The 27,283-nt window shown below is 30.7% G+C and overlaps 1 protein-coding gene across 3 annotated transcripts in view; it reads left to right on the top strand.

Annotated features, from left to right (window-relative positions):
* Positions 1–27,283, top strand: part of LOC118182141 (cytochrome P450 2J6-like) — a 145,976-nt gene that overhangs the window by 92,708 nt on the left and 25,985 nt on the right. For all 3 annotated transcript variants that reach the window (XM_085816626.1, XM_085816629.1, XM_085816633.1), the window contains exons 5-6: positions 14,745–14,863; positions 17,906–18,161. In XM_085816626.1, coding sequence (XP_085672752.1) covers positions 14,745–14,863; positions 17,906–18,161 — 375 coding nt within the window. The remainder of the gene's footprint in view (positions 1–14,744; positions 14,864–17,905; positions 18,162–27,283) is intronic.

The following is a 27,283-nucleotide window of genomic DNA, read 5'->3' as shown; positions in this document are numbered from 1 at the left end:
AAGGACGTGGAAAATTCATTGAGACATGCTTTATAGTTATATGAGATATTAGAGCTTTAATACTTAATGCTGTTTTACCTGAAATTCAAAGTAAAAAGTTAAACGAAAAACGTTTATCCTGCAAATATTCCCTAAATTTATCCTCAGTAATTCTGAATTATGGCAGTACTGGTCACGGGAAAATGATGAATGACTGTATGTTTAGTCTTGAATATCTCAGAATATTGATCAAGCAAATATATGAAGTTTTCTTTATTTAAGTAAAACCTAATAAATATTTTTATTCCTGAAAAATGTTTCCTGCCGAGAAAAGAGACGATTTGTTTAATAAAACTCTTCCATCCCACACAGTTGAGATATGTCTAAAAAATTGTTCATCTTATGTTGAAAAATGCGGCAGTAGGAAACATATATAGCTAGAACACAGTAACGTATACCAATGATTATTTTGCTTGAGATACAGAATACATGAAATTAGAAATTTCTTTTATTAAACATAATATTGACTTAAATGTTCATAAAATCACCTATTGAATTTATTTAAAATTATATCAATAACTTAAATTTGAAATGAAAAGTTAAATAAATATCTAAATCATTAGTAACTGCATACATTACTTTTAAATACTTTTTAAAAAGTACACTTTTTTCGTTCTAAAAGAAGATCTTAACAATCGTCGAATGTCAACGCCTCTGAGATCTGCAAATTTGCCAGGACACATAGACGATGAATACCTTTGTCGCGTATTGAGATATTAATGGTGACAAAAAATGAAAATATTTATTGCAGACTTTTCAGATATCAGAATTATGTATTTATAAATATTTTAACACACTGCCAAAAAATGAAACGACGGTAATCACAATCTTTTGCTTCCTTGATTCTGGGTTACAAATAAATATGCTTATATTTAATTACGCACCACGTATGGGTGCAGAATAATATCCGAACATTATATATAAGACACGGTTTTAATATTCACGTATTACAATTTTCATCATTTTCGTTCTTTATAAATTTCTTTAAGAAGCAGATTAATTCTCTTAAAGTATCCTATAAGTAGAAAGCATTTGTTTAGGAAAATAAATTTCATGAAAGTTTCGCTTCAACTATCATGACTAATTCAAACATCATTATTTGGAGAATCTTAATCTGGTTTTAGTAGTTATCTGTTTTTGATTATTTTATCTGTTTTTAATATTTACATTACGAATACCAGTGTAAATCTATACTGATTTTACTTAAATATCCTTAGGTTTTTACTGGTTTTGTACTATTGTGAAATTAAAATAATAGAATATAATGTAGTTATTTTATTAAGAAAAACGAAACAAATATTTTTGCTTAGGAATTTTAAACTGTTTATAAACGCAGATAGAAAACACTAAGATATTCTAACAGAACCTCGTGTTTAAAGTTTATTTTTACAGACTTGGGCAGCATACATGAGCAGTTAGGTACACTATTAAATTACTATTTCTAAGCAATAGTTTTGTAACATAGATGAATAACCATGTACACTATGTAATTACTATTTACACACAACAAACTTTGAACAAGAAGAATTTTTGTAAGTTAATTTCACATAGTTCGCAAAATAAATAGCTGTTTAGAGTGATCGAATATGGTTATATTCAGATCAGACAAGAATAGAAATTATAAAACTTTAATGTACCATTCTCTTAATAAACAATATTTATCAGTTCCGCTGAAATTCAAATTGAAACACAAATGTCACAAAAAATTTCCTTTTCGCAAAGTTGTGAGTTCTGTTTCCTTGGAAAAAATCAGTAACTATCTTTTCTTTTAACACCAAGTCAATAGCAAACTAGTAAGTCTCGAATTTGATGAAATAAATGTTAATTCTAATTATTAGAATAACGTATTCTTGAAAGTAAATATTCTCTAGAAATAAGTCAGTGACATATTAAAAATAACTAACTTCTTATAACCGTAAATCAGTAGTCTTTTCTAAGAATAAAATAACAACTACTGATTAAAAAAGTTAAAATGCTTGCTATAAAAAAATCTATTTTACTCAAAATTAAAAGCGTTTACTTTAGAAACAAGTCAGTAATTATTAAGTATCTAATTACTTACAAATGGTAATCAATAGTTTTTTACAACGGAAAAACAATAACTATTGTTTCTGTCACACTCTATTGAAAGAAATGTATCTTGAAAACAAATGCTATTCATTACTTTGGAAAACAGAAATTTTCATATTCATAAAATCGAAAGTAACTCAGCAACGAAAAGCAACCCAAGCTTCTACTTCGTTAGGAACAAATCAATAAATTAATAGAGAAGGCTAGATTCCAGCGAATCTTGCAATTTAAGAAAACTTCTCTCTGTCGCCTTCCTTCTCCCCTTGTGATTCAAGAGTTCATTTGATCCGTGTTTGGTGAGTTTCTACTCAGAGCCTAAATCATCCATGTCAACAATGTTCCCGCTCTCGTCTTAATCAAGGCACTCACAGCTAATGCTGTGCCAATAGCACTCGCTATCTAGAGGGTTAGGAGCAGAAGAGAGTTTTCGCCTTCAATGCTGTGGCTCTCTGGATTGATCCTTCTCAAACTACTCCGGGAACGCAATGCACTGTTATTTGCTTGTAACTTGGAGGGTGATAAGTTTTATGTTGAACAAATTAATCGATGTTTTAATGCATGGAACAAATAAGCAGCTTTGAAATTTTTTCATGCAGTGTGTAGTGCAGTGTTATTTAAAATTTCCTATTTAAAAAAATACATTAAGAAACGGAATTATTAAATGAAACCTAGCCAGTTCTTCAAAATTGTTTAAATAACACTTTTTGGGTAGTTTTGCAATGCGTTACCTTTTACGTATACAGATATTGTCTTAAATCATTTATCAAAAAAAAAAAAAAAAAGTTAACCAAAAGAATAGCTCAGAAAAATAAAAAATAAAAGAAAAAAAATTCAAAGCGACTCAGATGTTTAACGCCACACCAGATGATATGCTAAGGGTTTTATGCTTCCTCTGAGCATCGCAGGTTATTGGACTTACTCCTTCTAACACAATGGTTTTGTTTTTTTAGCTTTATTACTAACCATCGTCTTCTCCGCACTTACATAAAATTCGTGACTAAAAATATTTTAAAACAGCATATCCTGAAACTCCTGATAGAGTGCTAGGGATTACCAAATATATTTTTACGTTGCTATAATATATCTTCGCGTAGGAGGAGAGGAAATTATATTCATTCAAGATGTTAAGTATTAGAAAATTTTGTAGAATAATCCAGGAAAATATTTTATTTCTGAGAAAAGAATAGAATATTCGAATGAAATCCTTTTAGCTTGCTGCGTTTAAAATTAAGGTTTCATAAAGTATAAAACAATTTTTGTAATCACAATATTCTTCGGACATACATGATTTAAAATAAACCTCAAGAAAAAAATTCAGAATTTAGTATAATTATTATTATATGTGCCTTTTTGTGTCATTTCTATCATTCCTTGAACTTCTATGAATGCAGTACATATCTCATACTCGTGTCTCATGCTTTTAGTTTTACTTGCACACGATTAAATAGCACATGATTACAATAGCTAAAATAGTATTTTTAGCTATTGTAACATTTTTGATCATGTGCAAGTAAAACTAAAAGCTTGAGACACGAGTATGAGATCTAACCGATTTTAGACCTACTGAAATCGGGTATTTTAGAACCTTTATAAATAATTACTATTATACTTTTTAATCTTTTGAATTGAGAAAAGGTAATAAAAATATTGCCTCTAAATTATTCTTTCTAATGAGCATAGTGATAATGTACGAATGGACATTATCTTTTCTTCCGCAAGGCCTTGCGTTTAATCTGATGAAATTAGTTTATATTTCTATTTAAGTTAGAAATTCTATCAGATTAACACTTAAAATCAGGGGACTACTAGCAGTGAAGAATTAAATCTTTGAATTTAAAAAGTATTAGCTGATACGACAGCCTAAACAGTTTTTATGGTAAGAAAATATGCCAAAATGTTGAAATTTATGTTAGAAATTTGAAAAGCGACATTTTAGAAGATAATCGTTTAAGCTATCCGATGTCGCAAAGATAAAAATTTTGAGATATTTTGTTTAATGATTAAAAAAAGGATTTGCTTGAAAAATTCAACTCTGAACGAAAAGAAAACATTCTTACTAAACAATCTTTATACCGTAGTGATTTAACCTCACGAATACATACGTGTGCAAAATGTAAAGAAAACTGGCTTTGTAAAATAGGGTCGAAACAAACTTCAGTGTTTAGCCAATAACAGCGATAAAACCCCTCTGAAAGCCGTATAAGAAAATAACTCAAAGAGTAATACATCGTGTTCACATGCCATATATACCGTATATCAAATCACACATGCCGTATACCAAATAGATTCTTTCCGAAATTCGTTGCAGTTTGCTTGTTAAAAATATTAAATTTTAACGTACTAATGAAATTTCCTATCTTTGACGTTAATGTTTGGATTTAAAAAATTCAGTGATGTTTTAAAATTTAATCTTTGCCTCTGTAGTAATTTAAGTTATACTAAGCATGTGATACTAAAATTAAAACACAAATTCAAATTTCAAAGTAAAATGCAAAGAAACGTATACCGGCTGATCCAAAAGTATAAGAAAAATAAAATAATTCGAGAATTACAGAGAGTAACGCAATGTACTTTGCACAGAAATGGCCAAAAAGACATAGAAATTAAAATAAACAAATATTTTTTTTTTAATTTCCAGAATCGTTATTTTTTTTACCTGTAGGTGTTGGTTCAGTTGCATCAGAATTTCATACAGTGGAGCAAAACACTTCCCAATACAGGTAAGATTACAAGTTCCTGTCACATGTGGTTTAATATGACCAATAATGTCAGCCGACCTCCGTAAACTTGTTTAAGAAGACAAAGTTAAAAGAAAAGGAGAAGAAGAAAATCTGAAAGGATTCAAATTTTTTACTTCGCCCTGTAAGTGTGTATTTAATTATGGCAAAGCACACTAGGGCTATCTGCCTAAGAGGAGGAATGCCTTCGTGGAGGACTTTCTAAGGGAAACTGGCTCTTATACACGTTACACATGGGGAAAACCACGAAAACACCCACGCAGCCAGCCCGTTCGCGGGATTCGAACCTCAGACCGAACTACCAGTGTTCAGCGACTTTACCGCTCGGCCGCTGGTGGGCCTCCGCCCTGTAAGAGTTTATGAGGTCTTTTATGCTCTCTCTGAGCTCTCAGTTTACCGAACTGTTCTTGGACTCCCTCCTGCTAAAACAACTTTTTTGTCTTCTAAACTTTTTAATTAATCTTCAGTTTCTCCATACCTACATCATTCCACAGCAAAATTCCAAATTTCTAACAGCAACATGCGTTTAGAATTCCAGATACAATGCTAAGTGTTGCTATTAAGGTTTTCTCAGTCTTTTCTCTTCACCATATCAATGTTAAATTTTCTTAATAAGGTGAGTTATACAAGTTTTATGATTATTAGTTACTCTTTTTTTATCTTTTTATCGTTGCTTACTAAATATCACGTTCATGTACTTTTTTCAACAGAAAAACTACAATTTAAAAAAAGCATACCTTTAGAATTCCCGAAAAAGTGTTATACAGTATTGCTATACATTTTTTTATACCCGCTATGTTTTTCTTTAAAATTAATACATAGCTAATATATTTGGTATCAACATACTTGTGTCGCCGTACAAGTTTTTATGTTTGCTCTATTATTCCTTAAAAAATAATACATGGCGATACCGTGTTGGGGCAACATCTTTTTATCTGGATAGTGATACGGGCAGAAAAGTGACTAATAGAAAATAATAGCACCACTTCTGGCGCTATAATAAAAAAGTCAAATATCGATTTTTCAAATTAGATTTATCCGAAGATGGGGTAAAATTTCAGTACTTTTAGTCAAAAGTTCTAAGCTTTTTATGTTCCATGGCAGAAATTTAAAGAAAATTCTCTTTAAACGATTGCTATTTATTAGTGACATAACCTAATGGAATATATAAAAGAATGTGGAAGGTTTCAGATCTTAAATTTAGATCCAAAAGGGTGTTTTTTTAACGTTTTGTGTGTTACCTTTATTTATTAAATATCATGTTCTTTGCACTTGAAACAAAAAATTCAGTTGAATAGCAATGTCGCAAAATAATTTTAAAATGAGCATATCTTTAGAAATTTCGATACACAGTTCCGCGCGCTGGAGATAAAACGGTTTTCCCCCCTTAGAGTGCTGCCATTGCTCGATTTGAAATCCTTGAGTTTCCAAATTCAAAATTTTTAATTTGTTCCTCCACATGCCCATATTCGTAGGAGGATTGCGTCATTCAAAATTCGATGGCTCTATCTAACGTTGTTTAATCACAAGGCGGGAAATATACGTATATTTATGCAGAGTTTTCAATATTTAATTTCTTCAAATATAATGCAAGACTCTAAAATTTGGTGGCAACAGTTTCAAAAGTGAAACGGACATTTATAGTAATTCAACGCAAAATCGCAAAAACAATAGTCCTTCAGGAACAAAGCCCCTTTGAACTAATTATTTTATTCCTTTAGCGATTTACTGTATTCCTAGACGTGCAAGTGAAGTGAAATCATGATTCCAGAGCAATGAAATATAGACAAATTTGTAAATATGGAATTCATCGATGTTCGGCTTTTATTTAATCAAATAACACAAGTATCGATTTTGCTCAGTATTTCTTAAGAAATGCGCAAAAATTTAAAGCTAAAATATAAGTATTTACAAAGTAGTAGTAAATTTTAAAAAATTAAATTTGTTCAAAATAATTTGAAATATTTCTTAAACAAGTAGTTTAATAATGTTTCATGTTTAATTCTGTTTGTAATTCCTTTTCAGAATATAATACAACTACATACCACCAAATAGTAAATTAATTTGTACACAATTTTAATTTGTACACCAAATTAATTTGTACACAAATTAATACTGTAATTCAAGTTTTAACTATTTTGCAGTTTTGATAATTTAGCATTTAAAAAAAATTGGAGAATGTTTTGTTTTGAAATTAGATGTATGAGGTATTTTCTATATACTTTTAATTATATGGACTCGAAATAATAATTTTAATAACTGGGCTCGAAATTTAGATGATGTCAAATTGGTTGATGTCAAATTTGTCGTTTAACTTTAGAATTGAAAAACCACATTAAATGTTTCTTCAGGTTAATTTTTTTGTTGATATGCATGTTTGAAAAATGGCAAGACTGTTTTTAAGATAAAGTTTTCACAATTTTGCTTTTGTTTATTATCAGGGATTTAACATATATGCGCATGGAATTAACATTCGCATTTGTAGTTATTCAAAAAATATTTAAACATACAAAATGTTTCTTTTTTTTTGTTAGATATGACAGCAAATAAAATATATTAAATCTAATAACAGAAGCTTCCAAAATGCATGCCCTGTTTTGTATAGTATATCTTCCAAGGAATGCATAAAAAATTTTGAAGCAAAAATATTAGTACCTGAGAGTATCATATGGAATTTTTAAAAATCAAATTTTTAAAATAATTTAAAATCTTTTTTAAACAAGCAGTTTAATAATATATTACTTTTCAAACATTGTTTTTAATTTCTTGTTAAATATAATATAACAACAATTTTCATAAGAAATTTGCAAATGCAAAAAATATTTGAAAGGTTACTGTACCCGCTAAAATAGCCCATAGCCAAAAGTTACAAAGTGTTAGGTCTGGAGACGCTTCCATGGCCATTCGTTAAGGAAAGAACGACTGAGATCAAACTCAATGTAGAATATCGATCGCAACAAGAGCTGGACAGAGCATGTACGGATGAGATCCATCTTACATGATATTTTACACTATGGAGAACATGCTAATTTGTAAGAAGAGAATGACGCTATTTTTTTAAATCCTGCGTAATGCCCGATTGATAAAGAAACAGTTCAAAATTTGCCACTGAAATTTCTTTACCTTCTTTGGCTAATGTAAAGGGATTTATGGCTTCTCTGCCACTTATGGCAGCTGTGTGCATTTACATTTCTATGAATTAAAATTAGCATCTCCTTTGTCTACAGGACATTGACAGTCAGTACGCATAACTGTCCATCTCTTGGGAAGCCCAATTTGTGAATGCATGATTTCTATTGAAATTGCTTCAATTCCTGCATGTAATAGATTTTGTAATGGTGTTACATATTTTTGTAACATGCAACATCATAACATTTTGCTTTAAACCCTAGTGTGTGCAACATAATACATAGATGAAATTCAAATGAAACACAATTAAACAAGTGACTAATGAATCTTTTGTCTATGGTGTCAAAACATAATAAAATAAATTTAAGATATTGCTTTGTGAAATAAGAAATAAACAAACAAAACTTAAATTCATACTTAAGTTTTCGTAAAAGAAATTAAATACAATAAGCTTTCCCTCCTTGAAAGTTATTAAAAGAGATTAATCATTATCAATTACCAAATCAAATAAAAAGAGTTAGAACCCATATTAAAAAAACTTAGATCTTAAAATCTAGAAAACAAGAAATAAATTAATTCCCATTTGAGCCATTTTAAATTAAAATCAAAAATTAAATTCTAAATGAAATTACCTAACGAGTTGCACAACAAGGACACCCATCACAATGTTTCTGAATGATTATCCATGCGAAATGCTCGTCCCTGAGACCACAAGATCTCCAACTATCGGTGGAACTATCGGTGGAAATAAAACTATCGGTGGAAACCAACTATCGGTGGAAATAAAACTATTTTGATAATAAAACTTTTCGTTATTAAAAGAAATTCCATGCCTTGTGCATTTTTGCGAAATCCTCGTCGTACCACTGCCTGTATTATATCGATATATAAAATTTTTATTTTTTGTTACTTCTGAATTACTCGGTATATAAACTTAAAAATATTTCTAAAGCCCGCTTAAAAATAATTCTAAAGGCCAATCAGTTATTTTATTCTATGGATCATACATCGAATCAAAATTCAGAAAATGCGCCTTGAATGAAAAAAAAAGAAAAGAAAAAGATAAAGCAAACATTACACGCAAAATCTCTTCTGGGAAAAAAAGAAAAAAAATGTCAATTAATAAAGCAAACAAATGAATAAAAATAAGAATATCAGCTTTGAAAATGAAACATTACGCGATTTCGCTTTGAGACATTTTCTTAGCAAATGTAGTATGATTTATAAGCTGAGACATTTTCGTTCTGTTTAAAATAGGTAGATGAACAGTTGGGAAAAAAGTATAGAAAATCTTCTAAATAATCCTTTTTATTACTCTTTATTTAAAAGAAGGCAAAGAGTTTGCTATATGATCTCTACAAATTTCAAACTTTTATAACAGATAACGTCTTTTCTAATGTTGAAATTTTAAAATAATGGATGTGAAAATCTAGAAACAATGGAGGAATGTTTGAAAATTCCTTCAAAATCGGCAAATTATTCTGGAGGTTCGAAGTAAATTTCATTTAAAAGATAATCGTTTGGTCTATTCGATGAAATACATGGCGGAAGTTTGTTATTACTTAGTTGATTAAACAAACGTACGGGGAAAAAATCCATAAAAAGGTCATTTCAGTGTTAAATAAAAATATTAAACTTCGAAGTTTAAAGATGATACAGAGAGAGACTCTCATTTTCATAATTGCAGATAAAAAATTAAAAATGTTTGTAAATTCATACATAATGAAGCTCAGTATAGAATAATTTCTCACGAGTTGCCAAACAGTGAGATTTTTAAAGAATTGTTCATAATGTAGCATTTTATTATAGTCACCTATATTATACAAGATTCAATTTTATCAAATACATCTCGAGCAAAACACTGCATGCAAAAGAATTTAAATTCACTTGGTTACAAATTAAATTATAAGCAGTAGGTTCTGAAACAACACAGCGAGTACTTGGTTTCAACAATTAAGGGCTTCATTAAAGTATCTTATGTGACATTAAAGTGAATCGATTAGGTAAAAGGCAGGCTTGTAATCTAATTATTCAAATTCTAATACAACGCTTTAATGTGCCATAAACATTCGGTATGTTATAATTGTAAATATCAGAAGTCCATTAAATTTTAGATCCATATATATGTAAGTAGGCATGATATATAAATTTAGAAAAATCAAGTTCTTTTAAAATATTTATATAAATATGATATTAAAAATTGAGCATTCCAAATATTATTATAAGCCTGATACCTCTGAAATTGAAATTGCCTGATACTGCTGCAAATCATTCAGATATTGCGCTTCTTTTTTTTTTCTTCAGAAAAATGACACTGTTATCATTGAATAAAATTATGTTCTTACATTTTAAATTTAAATAAAAAATTGCAAACATGAAATATTAAGAACACTAAATAATGTTTGTTTTACGATTAAGTTTGGGATGCTGACGATAGTTTAATTTGGTCTATTTAACTATGGCAAAACAATTGAGGGCTATTTGCCTTGGAACAAAATATTCTTTGCAATTTGCAAACATTAATAAAACAAAAAAGTATATGCCATGGCAAAACCCTAAATCTAAACATGGCAAAACCCTAAATCTTTTATCTTGTAAATTTTGATTAAAATAAGTGCAAATGCGATTGAAGAAAAAGTAGAGGACTCTATTAATCAAGAGCTAAAATCATTTTTCAAAATTTGAAATAATATATTTTCATGATGAAGCGATATCCTTGTTCTTTGTGTGTAAATGAATCTTTCACATTTTTTATTAATATTTAAGACAAGAAAGACAAATAACGAGCTTTGTTAAATTAAAAAAATATTTTAATCGAAAACAGTTTAATCAACTTGATAAGATGATGAGATAAATTTATCAGTGGCCAAGCGAATGAAAGTGTTAAACACCACTAGTTTATTTCCTAATTCAATATTTATTAACTGAGTTTAATCTAACTCCATGTGTATACAACTCATGCAGGACACGGTATATGTGCTTGTTAATCACACATCGAAGCCAGCTGGGCATTATACAAGAATCTATATACTTTATACATTAATGTTTATATAGTTTGTATTTAGATAATTCCTAGCAATTGTTAATGAACTGAATATATAGTGTATTCAATGTGCGAACCTTACTCAAATTCGATGCATTTATTTGTGGTTTCATCTGATTTACTCTGAATATATTAGTCTTTAATAGTATATATATTAAACTTTCTAAGTTAATTTTTTTAAAGTAAGGTTGCTGTATACGTTTTATGCGTTTTTAAGCAATTTAAGTTTCATTGTTAGTTTTGTTACTAAATTGATTTTTGTATTTAAATCTTATTTTGCTTCATAACACGCTAAGATGGAGTCACGGAGTTTCTAGAAATGAGTAATAGTTTGATTAGAGTACAAACATCCCATGCATAACACATTAACCCTAATCATGATTTCGCTCTAATTCAGTCAAAGAAATGGAGGAACTTCTTATTTATTCTCGTATATGGTGTCTTTATGACCCAGTTTTCCTCTAACAATATTAAACAACTGACAAAGGAAAATCAGTATAATACGCTATCTACACAAATGGGTCATAGCATGTTTCAGAGTTAAGATCAGGAAAATAACTTCATGTGCGATATAATTCAATATTATCTTCAAAACTCCGATACAAAATTGAACAACCTATATTTATGTTAAAGGTTTATACTTAATAAACATTATCGAGACCCAAAGTAAATATTCAGCAGCATGGGGAGAGAAATTCAATTAGGTATTTCGAAAATATTGATGGTGCCCTGTGGCTGAGTCAGGCATTAACGGAAGAGAGCAAATTAATTATGATTTTGTCCACCTCAGAGGCTGTATTCAATACAAATACATATGGAATTCCGTTTATATAATATTTCTGTTTTAATTACTAATTTTAAATGCCGAATAAACCTTTGATTCTCATTAGTCATGCTTGTGAGAAAGCAAGTACTCAAAGAATGCTATTGGGTTTTTCCAGATATTAGAATCTTTTCCAAAAATGTTTGAGAAAATCAATGATGAGAAGCCAGAATGTTTAACAGCGGTTGAGAGCAGCCTATCTTTATTCAGTTGCTTAGTGCATCGATCATTTTTATCATCGCCATCGTTATTATGCTTTCTCTGACTTTTTTCCGTTTAACTCCATGATTCAAAAAGGAATCATTTGTCGTATTTTTCCATCAATGCTTACAAAAGGTAAACAAATCCATCAAAAGTCAACAAACTATTAAAACTAAGATTCTATCCGAGTGTTAACCTGAAAAAACTTCAAAGCAGTTCACATCGGAAGTGAAGAATGCAATAAATATCTTTTCAATGTGGTTTGAAACATAGTAAAACCCCAGTTTGCGAATTCAGTTTATTCTTGAAGACCGATCATCATTCGAAAGTTCTTAAATCGAAACCTGTTTCCCCACAGCTATTAATGTAAAAGAGATTAATTCGGTCATGGACCATAAATGGGTTCTTATTTATAAACCTATTTACAGCAGCACGTTTTGCACAATTTATAATAATCCAAACCACTGTGTCTAAAACAACAAAATGAACACAAGATTAAATAGTTTAGACATACAAAATCTTAATTTTATCTTATTATACTTGTGCGAAGGAGAGTGAAAGAGTGAGTGAAAAGTGATGTGGAAGGGAAGAGACATTATTGTTTGGATTACAAGTTCTTTTCCCATAAAAAAATATTAGGTAACTGTCTTTGGTATCTTCTTTCACCTTTTCTTTGTCTTTTAGCGCCATCTGACTCTGCTTGAAACTCACTGGGAAACTTGGTTTATTAAAATTTTCATACATCGATGCGATTTGTTGTTGCCTATATATTACTTTTTTTTTCTAATTTTACACACAACATTGTCATTGAAAACGCGTGTGCCGTAGCTTGTTATTGCTTTATTAAGGATGTAGGGTAAAGTAAATCTTTGCTGTTTTCTGCCTTTTTGCAAAATTTTTGCACATCATCTTCTTTCCTTTCTCTCTCATCTTATCGTTTTTTCTTTCTTTCATGGTCGTATTTTGATGCTACTTCGGAAATTATTGCAAATCGTTCTTGCTGAGTTTACTTTTATTTTTTTCTAGGTAAGCTTTCTACCTGTTCGTTTTTAACTTAAAATTCCAAGTCTACAGATACAATATCATAATGAAATATCAAAAGCTGTCCTGTGTCAAAGCTTTCAAAGTCTCTGGCTATAGTACAAACAGGCCTTAATTATTCCAGGCTGAATTCAAAGTCCTGTAGGTCACTTGTTGCCAAACCTGGCTAACAAGAATTAACCAATGAAAAATATTAAAATGTTGTTTAATTGAAAATATTAAGATGTAAATATTGTTGCAAGAGAACCCAAGTGTTAATTCTGTAGCTCTTCAAAACACTTTTGAAAATCATTTGTTGCCGTGCGTTTGTAAATCGAGACAACGTTCATCATTTGAGGCTTGTTTGGATAATTTGTATTTGGACTTAATTGCTAGTGATGTGAGGCTTTCGGGATCCCAGGTTCCGCTATATATCGGACTGAAAAGGGTTTAAATTTCGCATCAAGAAGTACGAATCTTACATCCGAAAAGGGGAAATAAATAAATCTTCTGTAGTTAATCATAACTGGAATTTTCATCCCAAATTTGACTTTGGTTCTGGGAAAATTGTCTATAAAATTGCTTCACTTGAACAAAATTCCTTTGACATTAACAAAATTTTATCTTCTTTATTAAATGACCTTAATTCCAATTTAGAATCTTAGTTTTCTCTCATGTTATGACTATTGTTCTTGAAAGATGGCGCTACGTTAGTATTCGTTTTGCTGCGTTCGCTGCTTTCGATATATATATGCGGTCGTCATTTCAATGAAAATAAGCTAAAATTATTCTTTTAATTGCATTGGACAACCTCGCAAATGGTTTAAAATATTTTAATTACCCAAAACTCGTTATCCAGAAAAGAATTTTTCAAGTGAGTGAACATAGCGAATTCTGTTGGAGCAAGATCAAATAACTGCAATGATTCCTTTACAGGCCATGAACTCTTTCACAATTTCACAACGAGGGTCGAATATGTGCAGGCATTACCTTGAAGAGGGAATTAAGGGACCGCCTAGCTAATTCTGGACTAGCTCGCCTAGCTGGACATTCAGTACTAATCTTTTGCAACAAATTTTCTATAACATTCTACGTGTTAGTATTCATTGTTATTCTTTCCGGCTAAATCTTCATCACTGTTTCAATGTTTTCATCACTACGAGAAATCGTATGCCTACCATTTCGAGTAGCAACTTCAGTGCAATCTTATCCAAACCGTTTATAAACGTATTTTATAGACACCGCTTTTCATCTGTAAACTGATTTCAGTATTTACGATTTTCTCCCCCAGGTATATGAAGTTTGAAATCGAACTTCAAATTCCTTCGCTGCTCCATTTTACTATCACAGCTACACTATTTAATCCTAGAGCAAAGAATTCTGCGATATCTGTTCCAGTAATGCATGGATAAGTATTAATTCTGCAGTGTCTAGAGCAGAATTTGCAAATGCTTATTCCTATGGCGAGCTCAGATATGTTCAAACATGTTATGGAGCATCTTTTTATGCGCTTCGCCGTTTGCCTACTACCTCGAGTGGGCATCTTATAACACCATTCACCGAACTTTATTGTCATGCATTGTAATTCAAAACATTTACGCTAGAAAAATACCCTAATATTATTTTATTAAAAAATAATTTAGAAAGCATTATATTTATGCATAACTTCTCAATTTTCCAGTAAAGAAATCGACGAGCATCAATTAAGCTTGGATCCAAATTTCATCCGAGACTACATGGATGGCTTCCTTTTACAGATGGAACAAAGGAAATACAGGGAACCCAATACATCCTTTACTCGTAAGTTCAATACTTTTAATATGCACCTGTTATTGAACTGATAGTGTTTATATGAGCCAGTTACCCCTAGAAAGTCCACCACGAAGGCATCCTTCCTCTTAGGCAAACGGCCTTAGAGTGCTTTGCCTAATCAAATAAACTAAACCAAAGCAAACTGAATCGATAACCTTTATCCGCAGCAAATGCAGAACAAAATGGATATTTTATATTATACAACATTCATTAAGGAGAATGGAGAGGATCAAATAGAAAATAAGGTCTTTTATACAGGAAACTATCATTTTAAATTTAGAAAATATTCCTCTGTTTGATTTAATATTGAATAATGCCAGAAACTCTTTCTTGTATCAAAATTCTTGTTTTCCACTAATTACTGTTTACTCTTGAAATAAGCACATCTAACATATCAGTCAAGGCAATGCAACTTATGTTTTTTCCTACCGCCGAAGAAATATCTGTTAATTCAATTAATGGTAAAGGCAATGAACTTATCCAAGTCCAATAACTAATACTCGTGTATTCTTTGAGGAGTAATGAATAGTAATTTCAAATAAATATTAATACAAGTTATTAAACTTACTTGTGTATTTGAGAAGTGATATGAACTACAGTTCTGTTATCATCAATAAGAGAGTATGGCATTAACGATAAAATAATTTATTTACTAGAACATACTTAAAGCATTAGCTTTAGAAGGCATTCAGATTTTAGAAGCATATGCATATTGTTTTAGATAAATATTACCTATATCAGAGATATTTGAAATTAAATGTTGCAAGACAGTTTCCTATACACTATAAAAGGAACTAGTTCAAATAAAAATGTGTTACAACATAAAATCTGAAATATTATATACGTTAGAAAAATTTTGTCTTGAATAGTTGCGTTTAGAAATAAAACGAGAAAAATTCAGAATGAATTATACACCTAAACCCTACTTTATAAACGTCTGCGTGCTTAGTTGATGTCTACCGTTATTCTGAGAACGTTTAATAAATTATTTTGCATTGATGATAAGCACATGTTCAACTCATAGCGACTTCGTGCTTCAAATAACTAAAGTCAGATCACCGAGTCTTACGGCATTTTGACAAAAAAGTGCATTATATGAGATATTTTATAATATTAAATTATCATAATTAGGTACTTTTCCGTTTTACCGGCGAAAACGATTAAAGTCGCCAATAATGGTACAACTGATGCCAAACGGAATATCTTCGCCTCAATTTTTACGCTTCATTTTCAAAACAAGTCGCAGCCATTTCTTACCAGATTGATTGTTTCTTTCAATACTAGCATACAATTACATAGAATATTTACAAAGATAATTAAATATTATGCTCTAAGACCATTCGCGGTAATTAAGTCAATTAAGATGCGATCACACCGCTCACTCGAAGGCGAAAATATAGAAAAGGCAACAAATCAAGGCTTAAATTCATCCATTCTAATGAGAATGCACTAGCGAAGTAAAGACTGCGGTTTTACATAATTTCTGAGTAAGCTATTCGTACGAATTGAAATAATTCTTGCATTTAAACTTGTGTTCCAAATTAAGATTTAACTTAAAATTAATGTAGATAATTACTGAGAGAATTATATTTTTGTAGCGTAGTTTACGTGAGATGAGATCACTTGGCGTCACGTGATATGAACCGGCGAATCAGGATGTTGAACCATGATAGCATAGTAAATTCTTAAATTTACTATGCTATCATGGTTCTTTTTACAAATTTATTATCTTTATTTATTGGCTTTTTACAAAATTTTAAACCATATTAAAATGTTTATGCCTTCAAAATAAAAAATTCTTAGAACTAACATTTGTTAAAATTTTTTATGTGTATATTGTATGTTATCGCCAACAAAGTCTGCTTGGCGAGATTTGCGCCGTCGAAACGGAAAAGTACCCATAATTATAAACGACATAAAAACAGTAATATTTAGTGTAAATGCTTAAACTAAATTTTCAGCGTCAGATATTTACTATACTGTTTTTGAATATACAACTTGAAATAAGCATTTATCATCAGAATATAATTTTTCCGCAGCAAATGATTACCTCTTCAGTTAAGAAGTCAAAGAGTAGAAAAAATTTTATTTTACATTGTGAAATTATAATGTTCCTAACTACTTAGTCTATGCTGAACGTAAAGGAACCTATGGAACCGTGCAGCGACTCCTCGCTGAGTTCACGTATGTAACGACAAAGTCCAGAGAAGTGTTCTAATACCCTTTTATTCACTCAAAGAAATAATAACATTTGGCCCTTCTCGGGTTTACAGGAAAGCCTCCACTTGGAAATAAAAATAAGATAAGAAAATAAGAAACTAATCTAATACTAAACTAAACTGTCTTAGCCGAAGCTAGACACAGTTACCTAACGTAGTTGGTCTTTAATTAAATTAGCCGGCGATTATCAACAGGCACGTACAGTACGGCCGAGCGTGGTTGGCTTAGTAGCGAAGTAACCTGATGACAAACGCGCGCCACTCATGACTATTAAGCTCTCCTACTGAAGTAAGCTGAACCTTCCTTAAATACTCCTTCTACCTCATTTACATGCAACGCGATGCTAAAACCTCATTCTGGTAAGGATTTGCAAGAATTTAAAGGAAAGGGCTTCAATATTAAAAATAACTATTGTAAAGTTAAGATAAACCTTACAAAATAAATAAATTTTATTTAATGCAGAATATATTATGATTTCTAAAATTCTTTACTTTGATCACTTTCCATGAAATATGCTTACAAGTTTTAAAGGTCAAGAAATATATTATATAGAAAACTGTAATGATAAAATCTTGGTCATTATTCCAAAGCATAAGGTTTAATGGAAAGTATTCATTGCCTAATAATTGATCTAGTGTGGGTTATAACTAATATGTTTTAAAAATCGTTACAGTTTAAGTCTGTGGCGTAGTGTACAATGATTGCGATGCTGTATATCCATTGGTGAAGTAATATTCCATTTTACTATTTCTTTTTTCTATAAAAATTAGATGAAAACAGCTCCATTTCATCTTATGTTTGAATATTTAGGTGCCATGCTAAAAGGCAATGCTCCTTCCCTCATTGGGGCAGGTAGCACTACTGTCAGGGCGACTGTTGAATGGACTTTGCTGACTATGGCCAAATATCAGGATGTGCAAAAGAAAATCCAGGATGAAATTGATGAGGTTATTGGTCGCGAGAGAACTCCCAACTGGGCTGACCACATCCATTTGCCCTATACAGAAGCTGTTCTCATGGAAGTACAGAGATGGAAGACAGTTGTGCCCATCAATCTACTTAGATAGTAAGTACAGATACTATTTATTATTCTATAGGTGGGCTAGTTCACAAAAAGACGCTTTATATTCTTTCCAAATTATACCACAAGATTATACATTAGCTAGGTATAATGTTTTATACACTTGTGTGATTTTGGTACAATGTATAGCAATATTTTTCATCTTTTAGAGGTGAATAAGTGTTTCATGATGAAAATAAATAATATCAGCATCTTCGACACCAATGAATGCAGTAGGCACAAATTACAAACTGTGAAAACTTGTGTCCAAGAGATATAAATTGCTGTATAGTTTGCTGTCAAACGGTGCAATTGTTTGTATGCATATTATTGTTTTCTGTACCTGATGGAACAGTTCCGAGGATTTAACCAAAAATGACTTATCCAAAATGTCTCTGTTGAGTTTAGTTCTGATAAAAGGGGTTATATTATAATAGAAGAAACTGGTTGTCAACTTCCAAACGTTTAGGAAACATTTATAATAATAACTGCTTCATATTACTTTCTGTCTGCCTTATTACGTCTAATAAAATAGAGAATCTTTTAATTTTCGTATTTAATTCCACCATTATGACCATCAGGATTTTCACCCACGTATAGAAACAATATTGACTTTTAACAATTTGCTATCATTGTATTTTTAATTTCAGAAATAGTGTTCCATATAGTGTTGACTATATTGAATTCATAATGGCATTCACTTTTAAAAGTCTTATACAACTAAAGTGTCCGAAAGAAGGTCAACATCAAGAAATCCTATCATCATCTGAGAATATGCTTAAGAAAATCTGATCATCTTTTATTTTGAGCAGGTTGGATACACTTTATGATCACCATCAGGTATGAGATACTTCAGAATATCCACTGAAGAATACAGAATTCACTTTTTATGTCTGCTTGTCAAAGCCAAACGTAAAAATGCGTCAGAACTATCTTTCAGATACTAACAGTGAAAACCTTGTATTCCTGTACCAACAGAAATGATTTCGGTATTCTTGATAAAAGACAAAAATTTTTCTAATGGAATGTTGATCAAGGAGAAAGAGGCTCAGAGCTTCGTAAGCATCCTCTTTCGCCAAATTATATGCTAAACATTTCCAAAGATGGAAATGTCGGAAGAACAAATAATATTCCAGGATGATGAATGTTTATTATAGTTCAAAATAAATGAGAGCTTTAACTGTTCTTATAGTTTACAAATAAACGCATGAAGTCTTCAATAAAATAACTTCGAATCAATTAAGTACCTTTCGATTTCTAATCTTTTAGTTTAAAAGAATAGTTCATTTTAGAAATGAAAATATTTTTTCTTGTAAAATATCATTATCTCAAAAGTATTCAACATAAGAATCAGATTTCAAATTCAGTATTATTTTACTTAACTGAGAGCTTTTAGTTCTTTTATTTTATAGAAGTTTGTTTTCATTACTTAAAGTAGGCTTGGAAAATGATTTCTAGATTTCATATAGCACAGTCTGCGTTTAAATATATTTATTATCTCATTTTCAGTTTACGGACTTCCAAATATAATATGTAGAGTTGTTATTCAGATGACTCAAAAATTGTTCCTGTAACCTCTTCTTATCTAAAGGAACTTTTCTAGCATTCTTAAAGAATATTCTCTGCTTTAATGGTTTACTTTCATTACACATATTCATGCAAGTAGAATTTTTCCGTATGGAACATACAAAAGACAAATAAGAAAAGAAATTTCATACCAAAATTTTAAATATATTTTCTACAGTAACAGTCACGTCAATCAGACTATGTGCAGATGGACTGCATTTAAAGTATAGTTTCATACTGAAAGAAATTTTTTCCTTATAAATACCTTTAGGATTAAAACGTAAATAAGATTTCACCAAATGTTTTAGTTATATGGGATAAGTATGGTCGCGAATAGACGTTAAACTGCTCATGTGACGTTTAGCACACTTTAGAAAGCGTTGTAGACCTCTATAAACTTTCTGTCTTCCACTTTAGATGAATGCGCTAACCACTTAACACTACAAATGCACGTAGCTGCAATTATTTCTTTATAGATGGTAAGGAATTAAAACACCGATCACATTTTAGTTCGAGAGCCACTCTAAAATGTTTTACTTATTTTCGGAGAGAAAAAGGTAAACAATCAATTGGGCATTCGTCAAAACTTAAATCACGAATCTGCTAATGCTGAATGGACGTCCTAACCTCTACCACATCAGCGGAGAACATATCGGGGAACGAGAAAAGTTTTCACAAGGTTGAAGAATACATTTACATTATTCTAAAAGTTTTTATTTTGCAAATTTGTAAAACTATCTTTTCTACTAGTTATGTATATTATACAGTGATGAAAATCTCTAGTTGTTTAATGTCAAAACTATGGTGCCAAACAAACGCAGCAACATAATGGAAGATATACTATGGTATTTTATTTTAATAAGTAATACTGTCTTCTCTTTTCAGCTCTGATTAATTCTCGAATATGACTCTTTGCTATTCCGAATGTTTTTGACAACTACGTTATCAGATAATTCGTATGCAGTGATTATTTTGGTTTTGATCCATAATATTCTTCCGAGAATAAATCTATTTCTTAACACAGCTAAATTTATTATTAATGAAAGACTTTTCACACGACAACTTGGAGATTAGAAAGAACAGGCTTCATACATTACATTCAAACTCTATTTAGAGGAAAGGACTAGATTGCTTTTATTATCTTCTGGCGTTTTTGAAATGAAAGTTGTGAAAAATGCATGTTTTAAAATAAGCTTGAAATGGGTGTAATAATTTCATTTACACTGATATATGTCCTTCCAGCTGACACTGAAATCGTATTATGTGAAAGTATTAAAGATTACACAAAACGCTTAATAGTATTAGAAACATTACGCTGAAAAGCTTTCTTGCTTTACGTAATTCTCGCTTCAGAGTCGGCCTAACATAATATAGCAATTGCTTTGACATCAATAATCGTGAGCATTTCAAGCTTGATGTTGCGAAACGTTACAGATGTTGACAATTTGAGTTCATTGTTATTAACTTCCGTGTTCGCCGAAATGGCTTAATATTTTGTTATGTTATTTATAATTGCTTTAGAATTATTGTCCTTTATTAGTGGTTTAAAATTAAAGAAAATTTGAAATGTTAAGACAATTAATTTCTATAACATTTTGATGAGGCAAATTATTATCCAAAATTTCCTAACATCGAGGGAAGTCTTAACTAATAACAGGAAGAGCCGAATTACGTGAAAAAGTGTGTAAGGCTAAAATTTAAAATCTACAAAATGTAATTAAATCAACTACTTTAATTATATTTTTAATTAAGTTAAAATATAATTAAAATAGCTTTAATTAATTAAAAAACACCTATTTTAACCTGTAATGTTTCTAAACTTTTGAGATAGCAATGCTATAAAATTACGTTGTAAACTCTGAAGTTAACTTCTAATAATAAGTCAGACGTTATAAATAACCATAATCATATCAAATCCTGCATTCTGAGGTAAATAAGATGCATCTTTGGACTGAGTTTTTATATAGCCGAACATGAAATAAACACAGGTTTTAAGATATATGAGTGTCACTGGTTTCCGTTGAACTTAATGCGTTTGAACTTAACTCAGTTTTTTGTTTTATGGAATATTCTTTCCAATCAAGTGAAACATCATTTTCTTGTATGGGTTCGATCCAGCATGAAAACCTATCAAAGAAATATGTCGCGACTACTGACTGAGGGAGAATATTCTTGTTTCGTTATAGATGGACCTCATTATATATGAAATAAATATATTAAGCTCTACAACGGAAATAGAAGTTCAGAAACTGAGCAAACATCCAGCTAAATCCGTAACAATCATATGCCATATGAATATTCTTAAAGAAAAGGGAACAGAAATTTTAGCAGATGGATCAAAGATCCAAGATAAAAGATAAAGATCCAAAATAAGCTGCATTTATAGCTTACCAAGACACGTTCTAATATAAAAAATATATGCTAAATGATTCAAGCACATTTTATCAAGCAATGGTTTTAAAAGAAGCCATTTTGTGGCTATATGACTTTATATGACTTTAAGTCACAATACGTGAGCATTTATGCAGACATCCAAAACATTTTAAAGGTTTAAACGTTTAAAACGCGGCACAAAAGATTGAGTATAAGCTATCTCCAGTAAATGCATAATGATGACAAATTTTGCCTTGCAAATTAATGTGTATTGTAAAGTAAGTATTTAAAAAGGAAGTCATAAATAAAGAATATACTGTAAAAGTATGGTTTATTTGCATTAACTTGTCGAAATTGGAATGTATAGTAGGGATGGAGCAATAAAATAATGAATATATAACTAAAGGAAAGTTTTTACACTTTGAATCGAAATTTACAGTCACAAACCAAACCAAATAATAAATATACTCAACGCAGTAATTTTAGATCAAGATTACCATTTGTCTGGACTACATTTGTATAATAGATTATATTTTACAAAGTTTAAGTATCACTTATGCAATTATAAACTGAAACTAAACTTTAGCTAGACTGGCAGCGAATTAATGGAGCTTTTAATGGACTTTAGCGAATTTTAATGGAGCTCCATACTTTAAATAAACGTGAAAAAAATAAATAAAGAACGTCTTTTACAATGTTTTTGATTGCCAGCTAAGCATTCATTTGAAGTTCTGTCACTATTCCTATGAAATGCTCATCCTTAAAGAGCTACCGAATCTGTGGACTATCAAACACCCCGGCCTTTATCTTTCCAAATGCCAAACTAAAAAATGCTGAAATGAGGTTTTTGAAACTCTCCTTCAATTGTCAAAGATTTTATGAATTAGTTTAAGAGACCCAATGTGATATAGCAATAAATCAATGACTTTCTTTGCCTTTATATTCTACACCCAGACAAACTGAATGGCCTGTTTCGATTGCACCAAAAAAATTTCCATTGTGGAAGAGGACACACTTCAAGCACTGCTTTGAGCTACTGATGGATAATCGCTATTGAGTTGCGTTATAGGCTGAAAATCAAAACTCTTCCATTAAACCCCGTGACAATACACAAATCCATCATCACTTCGAAAGTATTATAGAAACAAAACTCTCTTAATCGAAAGTAGGATACCTTAGTTTCTTTTTCAAGCAAGTTCTTCTGGCGCAGACGTGATATTAACAGCTCTGAACCTTTTTGGATAATCCAAAATTTTGTGCCAAATCATTCAACTCATACTGGTCAAATCCATTACGAACGGAATCAGCTTCAGTTTCAAAATCGTTTTCTTTGTGGGCAATTCGATATTCACCAGAATCGCCTTCCAGAATTTCCAAAGAGAGTAATTCTTCGAGGTCGAAGGAAACTAGCTGCAGTTTTGAAATCAACATGCTTATTTAGCTCTAAAACAGCTCAAAAATTGAATTCAACAGAAACTGTGTTACAAATTGTTCCTCAGTGTTACCAATAAGCTCATAATTTCCGACCCTATTTCTGAATAACTGTTATTTCCTGATGTTGGAAATAATCAGGATTTTTACATAAGCATAAATATTTTTTAATTCTGTTTCTGTTTGGAATTCAGAAATAATAGTCTCGCTAGAATCTATAATTTTTGCAGTTAGCATTACACACGTCATTCCCTTCTCCGTCTAATTGTATTCTCTATAGACAACCACAACGTTATTGTGGTTTTCCACGACGTTCTCTTTTCCTGGAGAATACGTAATAATGAATTAATTAGCATGCTTAACACTGCATTAATTGTTAGAAATAACATAACATTCTGAGAATTGATGCGATAATAAAAAAATAATTTTATTAAAGCTTTAAAATTAATGGATTCAATCAGTGCACAGCGTTAAGAGTAGGCAAGAATATCTCCAGAAACATCGTACATGATAATAAGAAAAATCCCACTTTATGCGTGCCAAGCAAGCATTGTAAACATCTGAGAGCAAATTTACTCTCAGATGTATGATAAAAATGTCTGAAGCCGTCTCGCAAGACAATTTCTCAGTAAAAGTGCAAGACTGAATTAAAACCTGATCATCGGTTTATATAGGGTAACATCCAATGGACGATCCAGGAAATTTTGAATTTCCTTTCTTATTGGAGATATCAACCAAATTTTAAAAATGCAAGCGCTTACTAAAAGTTGCTAATTTTTCAAATTCTTTCCAAATTAGCTCCCATGAAATCTGATGTATCTTTGACTTGTGTGATACCTTATCAAAGATTTTCGCTTGAGAAACGTGATTATAATGGCTGGTTTATTATGAATAATTATAATGAGGCATAGGTATAAAATAATATACACAAAGCAATATATTAAAAGAAGGGAAAGGAAATTTGAGCAAAGTTTGCTAATTTAAACTAAATTTCGAAATCGAGAAAAGGTCGAAACTGAGGTATATGGTATTCGAGTTCGAAATTATGAAATATACATTCCTTTATTTCAAGGATACGTTCAGATTTACAAAGTAATTATGTAATCTTAAAATCCATTATAAATTCCGCAAATTAAAGTACGGAATTAAACCATTATTCGAACAAACGGAGGAAACGGCTTTAAACCATTATTGCACCAGCCTATTGAAATAAGGAAAACGAGATTTTATCTTCCATACAGTTTTAACTTGCAAAGTGGTATCGATTATCAAGATACGGAATTTAATTAGATAGGAGAAAATATAAGAAGTTCCTCTGAAAGTTTCCTCTTGTTCCTTTATTAATATAAACACGAAAATAAACAACCTAAAATTATCAAACACAAGAAAGTGTATTGTTACATACGGAAAGCTTAAATCAGGAAAGAAGTTCATAAGCTTACGAGTGTCCTTATTCTTCGCAGAAGATCTTATTCCATTGGTTCGAGTTAAGTTTGTGCAAGATTCTGTGCTTCACATTATTCATTCTTTTCTCGCCGGATATAACTAACTCATCTAATATTTATATGACCATTGAAACAAATATATCGAGATGGCGACTGAGAGTTTGCTTTGGAATACAATTGGGTTAAGTTGTGGAGTGTGAAGATGTCAAAAATATCATGAAATTCTTTAAACTGGCACTAAAGATCAGCTAAAGTATGGAGGAAAGAAATTAAGATAGAAGAAAGGAAGATTTAACGAAGATTAAATGAAAGGAAGATTAAAGGAAAGAGAAGAACGAAGAAAAGAAGAAGAACGAAAGAGAACTTCTTGAAGAATAACGAAGGAATAAGTTTCAAACGTTTTTTACTAAGGACAAATTTCGACATTTTATAAAGAATTACTTACAAAGATACACTTCATGAAGGACTCTAAAGTACTACTTTAAGATTTTTATTTTTATTTATTTTTTATATGGTACTATATATGCCACACTATATGGCAATGTAAAAACCTTTTATTTATTAATAAATACTAGATAAGGGCGGACGTGGGCAGAATCGATTAACCGTAATGGTAGGGGGATGGTACCCACGTCCTCCGTTACTACTACTACTACTACTAAAGATCAGCTCTGAAAAAAAAAGAACTTTCTGATAGCATTAATTGCCAATTAGTATATGAAATTTAAGAAAGTAATTATTTTTCCTTAATTGCTGAATGTTGCAGAACGTTTTAAAGTAATTTCTAGGACTACTTTACTCTAAAATTACTCGAAAAATTAATTAATGATACCTCAAAATCCCTTACACCAAAATGTGTCAGCATCCCGAACAGCTTGCCAGTTGTAACAGATCGAATACCAGCTATAGCAAATGAAACAGGTTGGCAATATAAAAAACTATAAACCTCTGTCGTTCTTTGACACAGCATCACCTATACACTGTCTTCTGTGGTAAAATTGACAACAATGTTCTACTCTTACTAACCGAAATCAGAAAATTAAATGATCTAAAATTTCCATTTAGATGTTAGGGAAAGGTCTCTAAAAGCACTTCTTTTCTAAAATATTGATTTTAGATTCACTCTTTCACAACAATGTTTCTCATTTTGGGACTGAGAATTCGATGGAAGTAGTTTTAGGGTTGGAGCAGGATTAGCTCACTAAATATCAAAATCTAAATTTGTATATGAAATTGTAGAACTAATCTTTCAATTAGTAAAACGTTCATTATGGTTTCATAGAAATAAGAAAAGCTTAATAGATTTAGGTGATAAAATGTAGCAGATGTTTGAGAATGAATTTACCAGTTATATCATTTTTCATTACATCTAAGCGATTTCTCTAAAATTCTTACCAGATTTAGGGCAAAATTGCTAAACAAATATTGCGTTCTTTGTTGAGTACTTATTGTATTAGGTAAAAGAGTCCTCGTTATCGATTTTTTAACTTTTTCATGAATCTATTAACTACATATATTGCACTGAAATTTATCTTTAAAGATATATAACTTTTTCAAAATTAACTTTTCAAACCTCAATCAGCATCTGTATAATTGGACATTATTACAGTGTAAAAAGTTAAAAATTTTATTAAACAACCTTTTCACCTGCCGTGTTGAAAATTTAATTTTAAATTTCTCATTCGCATTTTTCGAAGTTTTGTGACTGGAAGTAAATGTTTAGGATCAATATTTAAGTAAATAAATTCTGTATCCACCTTTTTTGAAAACAAAGTAGGAGGCTGAGAGAAACATTCTGAGAAGAGATTTCAAGAGGAGAAATATAATTATTTAAAATTGTTGTGTGAGTTTCAAAACAAGATTTATTTCTTAAATATTTTAGAAAATTCTTAACAGCCTGCAAGGCCTGCTTTTCTTATTGTTATTCTGTCATCCTTCAAATATTGGAACTTGTGTTTGCAAAGTAAAGAAAAATTTATGTATGAGTTCTTAGATTCGACCTCGACTTTGAATAAAAATATTAAATTCTGCATTCACGATTTTTTTAACCTTAAATCCTAGTCTCATTCGAGATTTATGAAATCTGAAGGATAAAGGCCTTTGAATACAAGCTTTATGAACTACAAAGATGGATTTCCCAATAAAGAAGGGAGACTATATTTAAAATATGCCATTTCTCTGTGAAGTGGCAACGAACCTCTCGTGTTATTTGAATTAATGGCCTAAAGTTTTACAGGGTACAGTTCTGATGTTGCACTCTAGTTCCGGAGATAGTGTTGCATCAAAAGGTCAGTAATACATAGCAGACAATTT

The sequence above is a fragment of the Stegodyphus dumicola genome, chromosome 1, assembly GCF_044657685.1.
Source record: "Stegodyphus dumicola isolate Sdum_Otavi_A_Nest chromosome 1, ASM4465768v1".
NCBI classification, from domain to species: domain Eukaryota; kingdom Metazoa; phylum Arthropoda; class Arachnida; order Araneae; family Eresidae; genus Stegodyphus; species Stegodyphus dumicola.
Note: the sequence above shows the minus strand (reverse complement) of the source record. Positions and strands in the feature narration are given on the sequence as shown.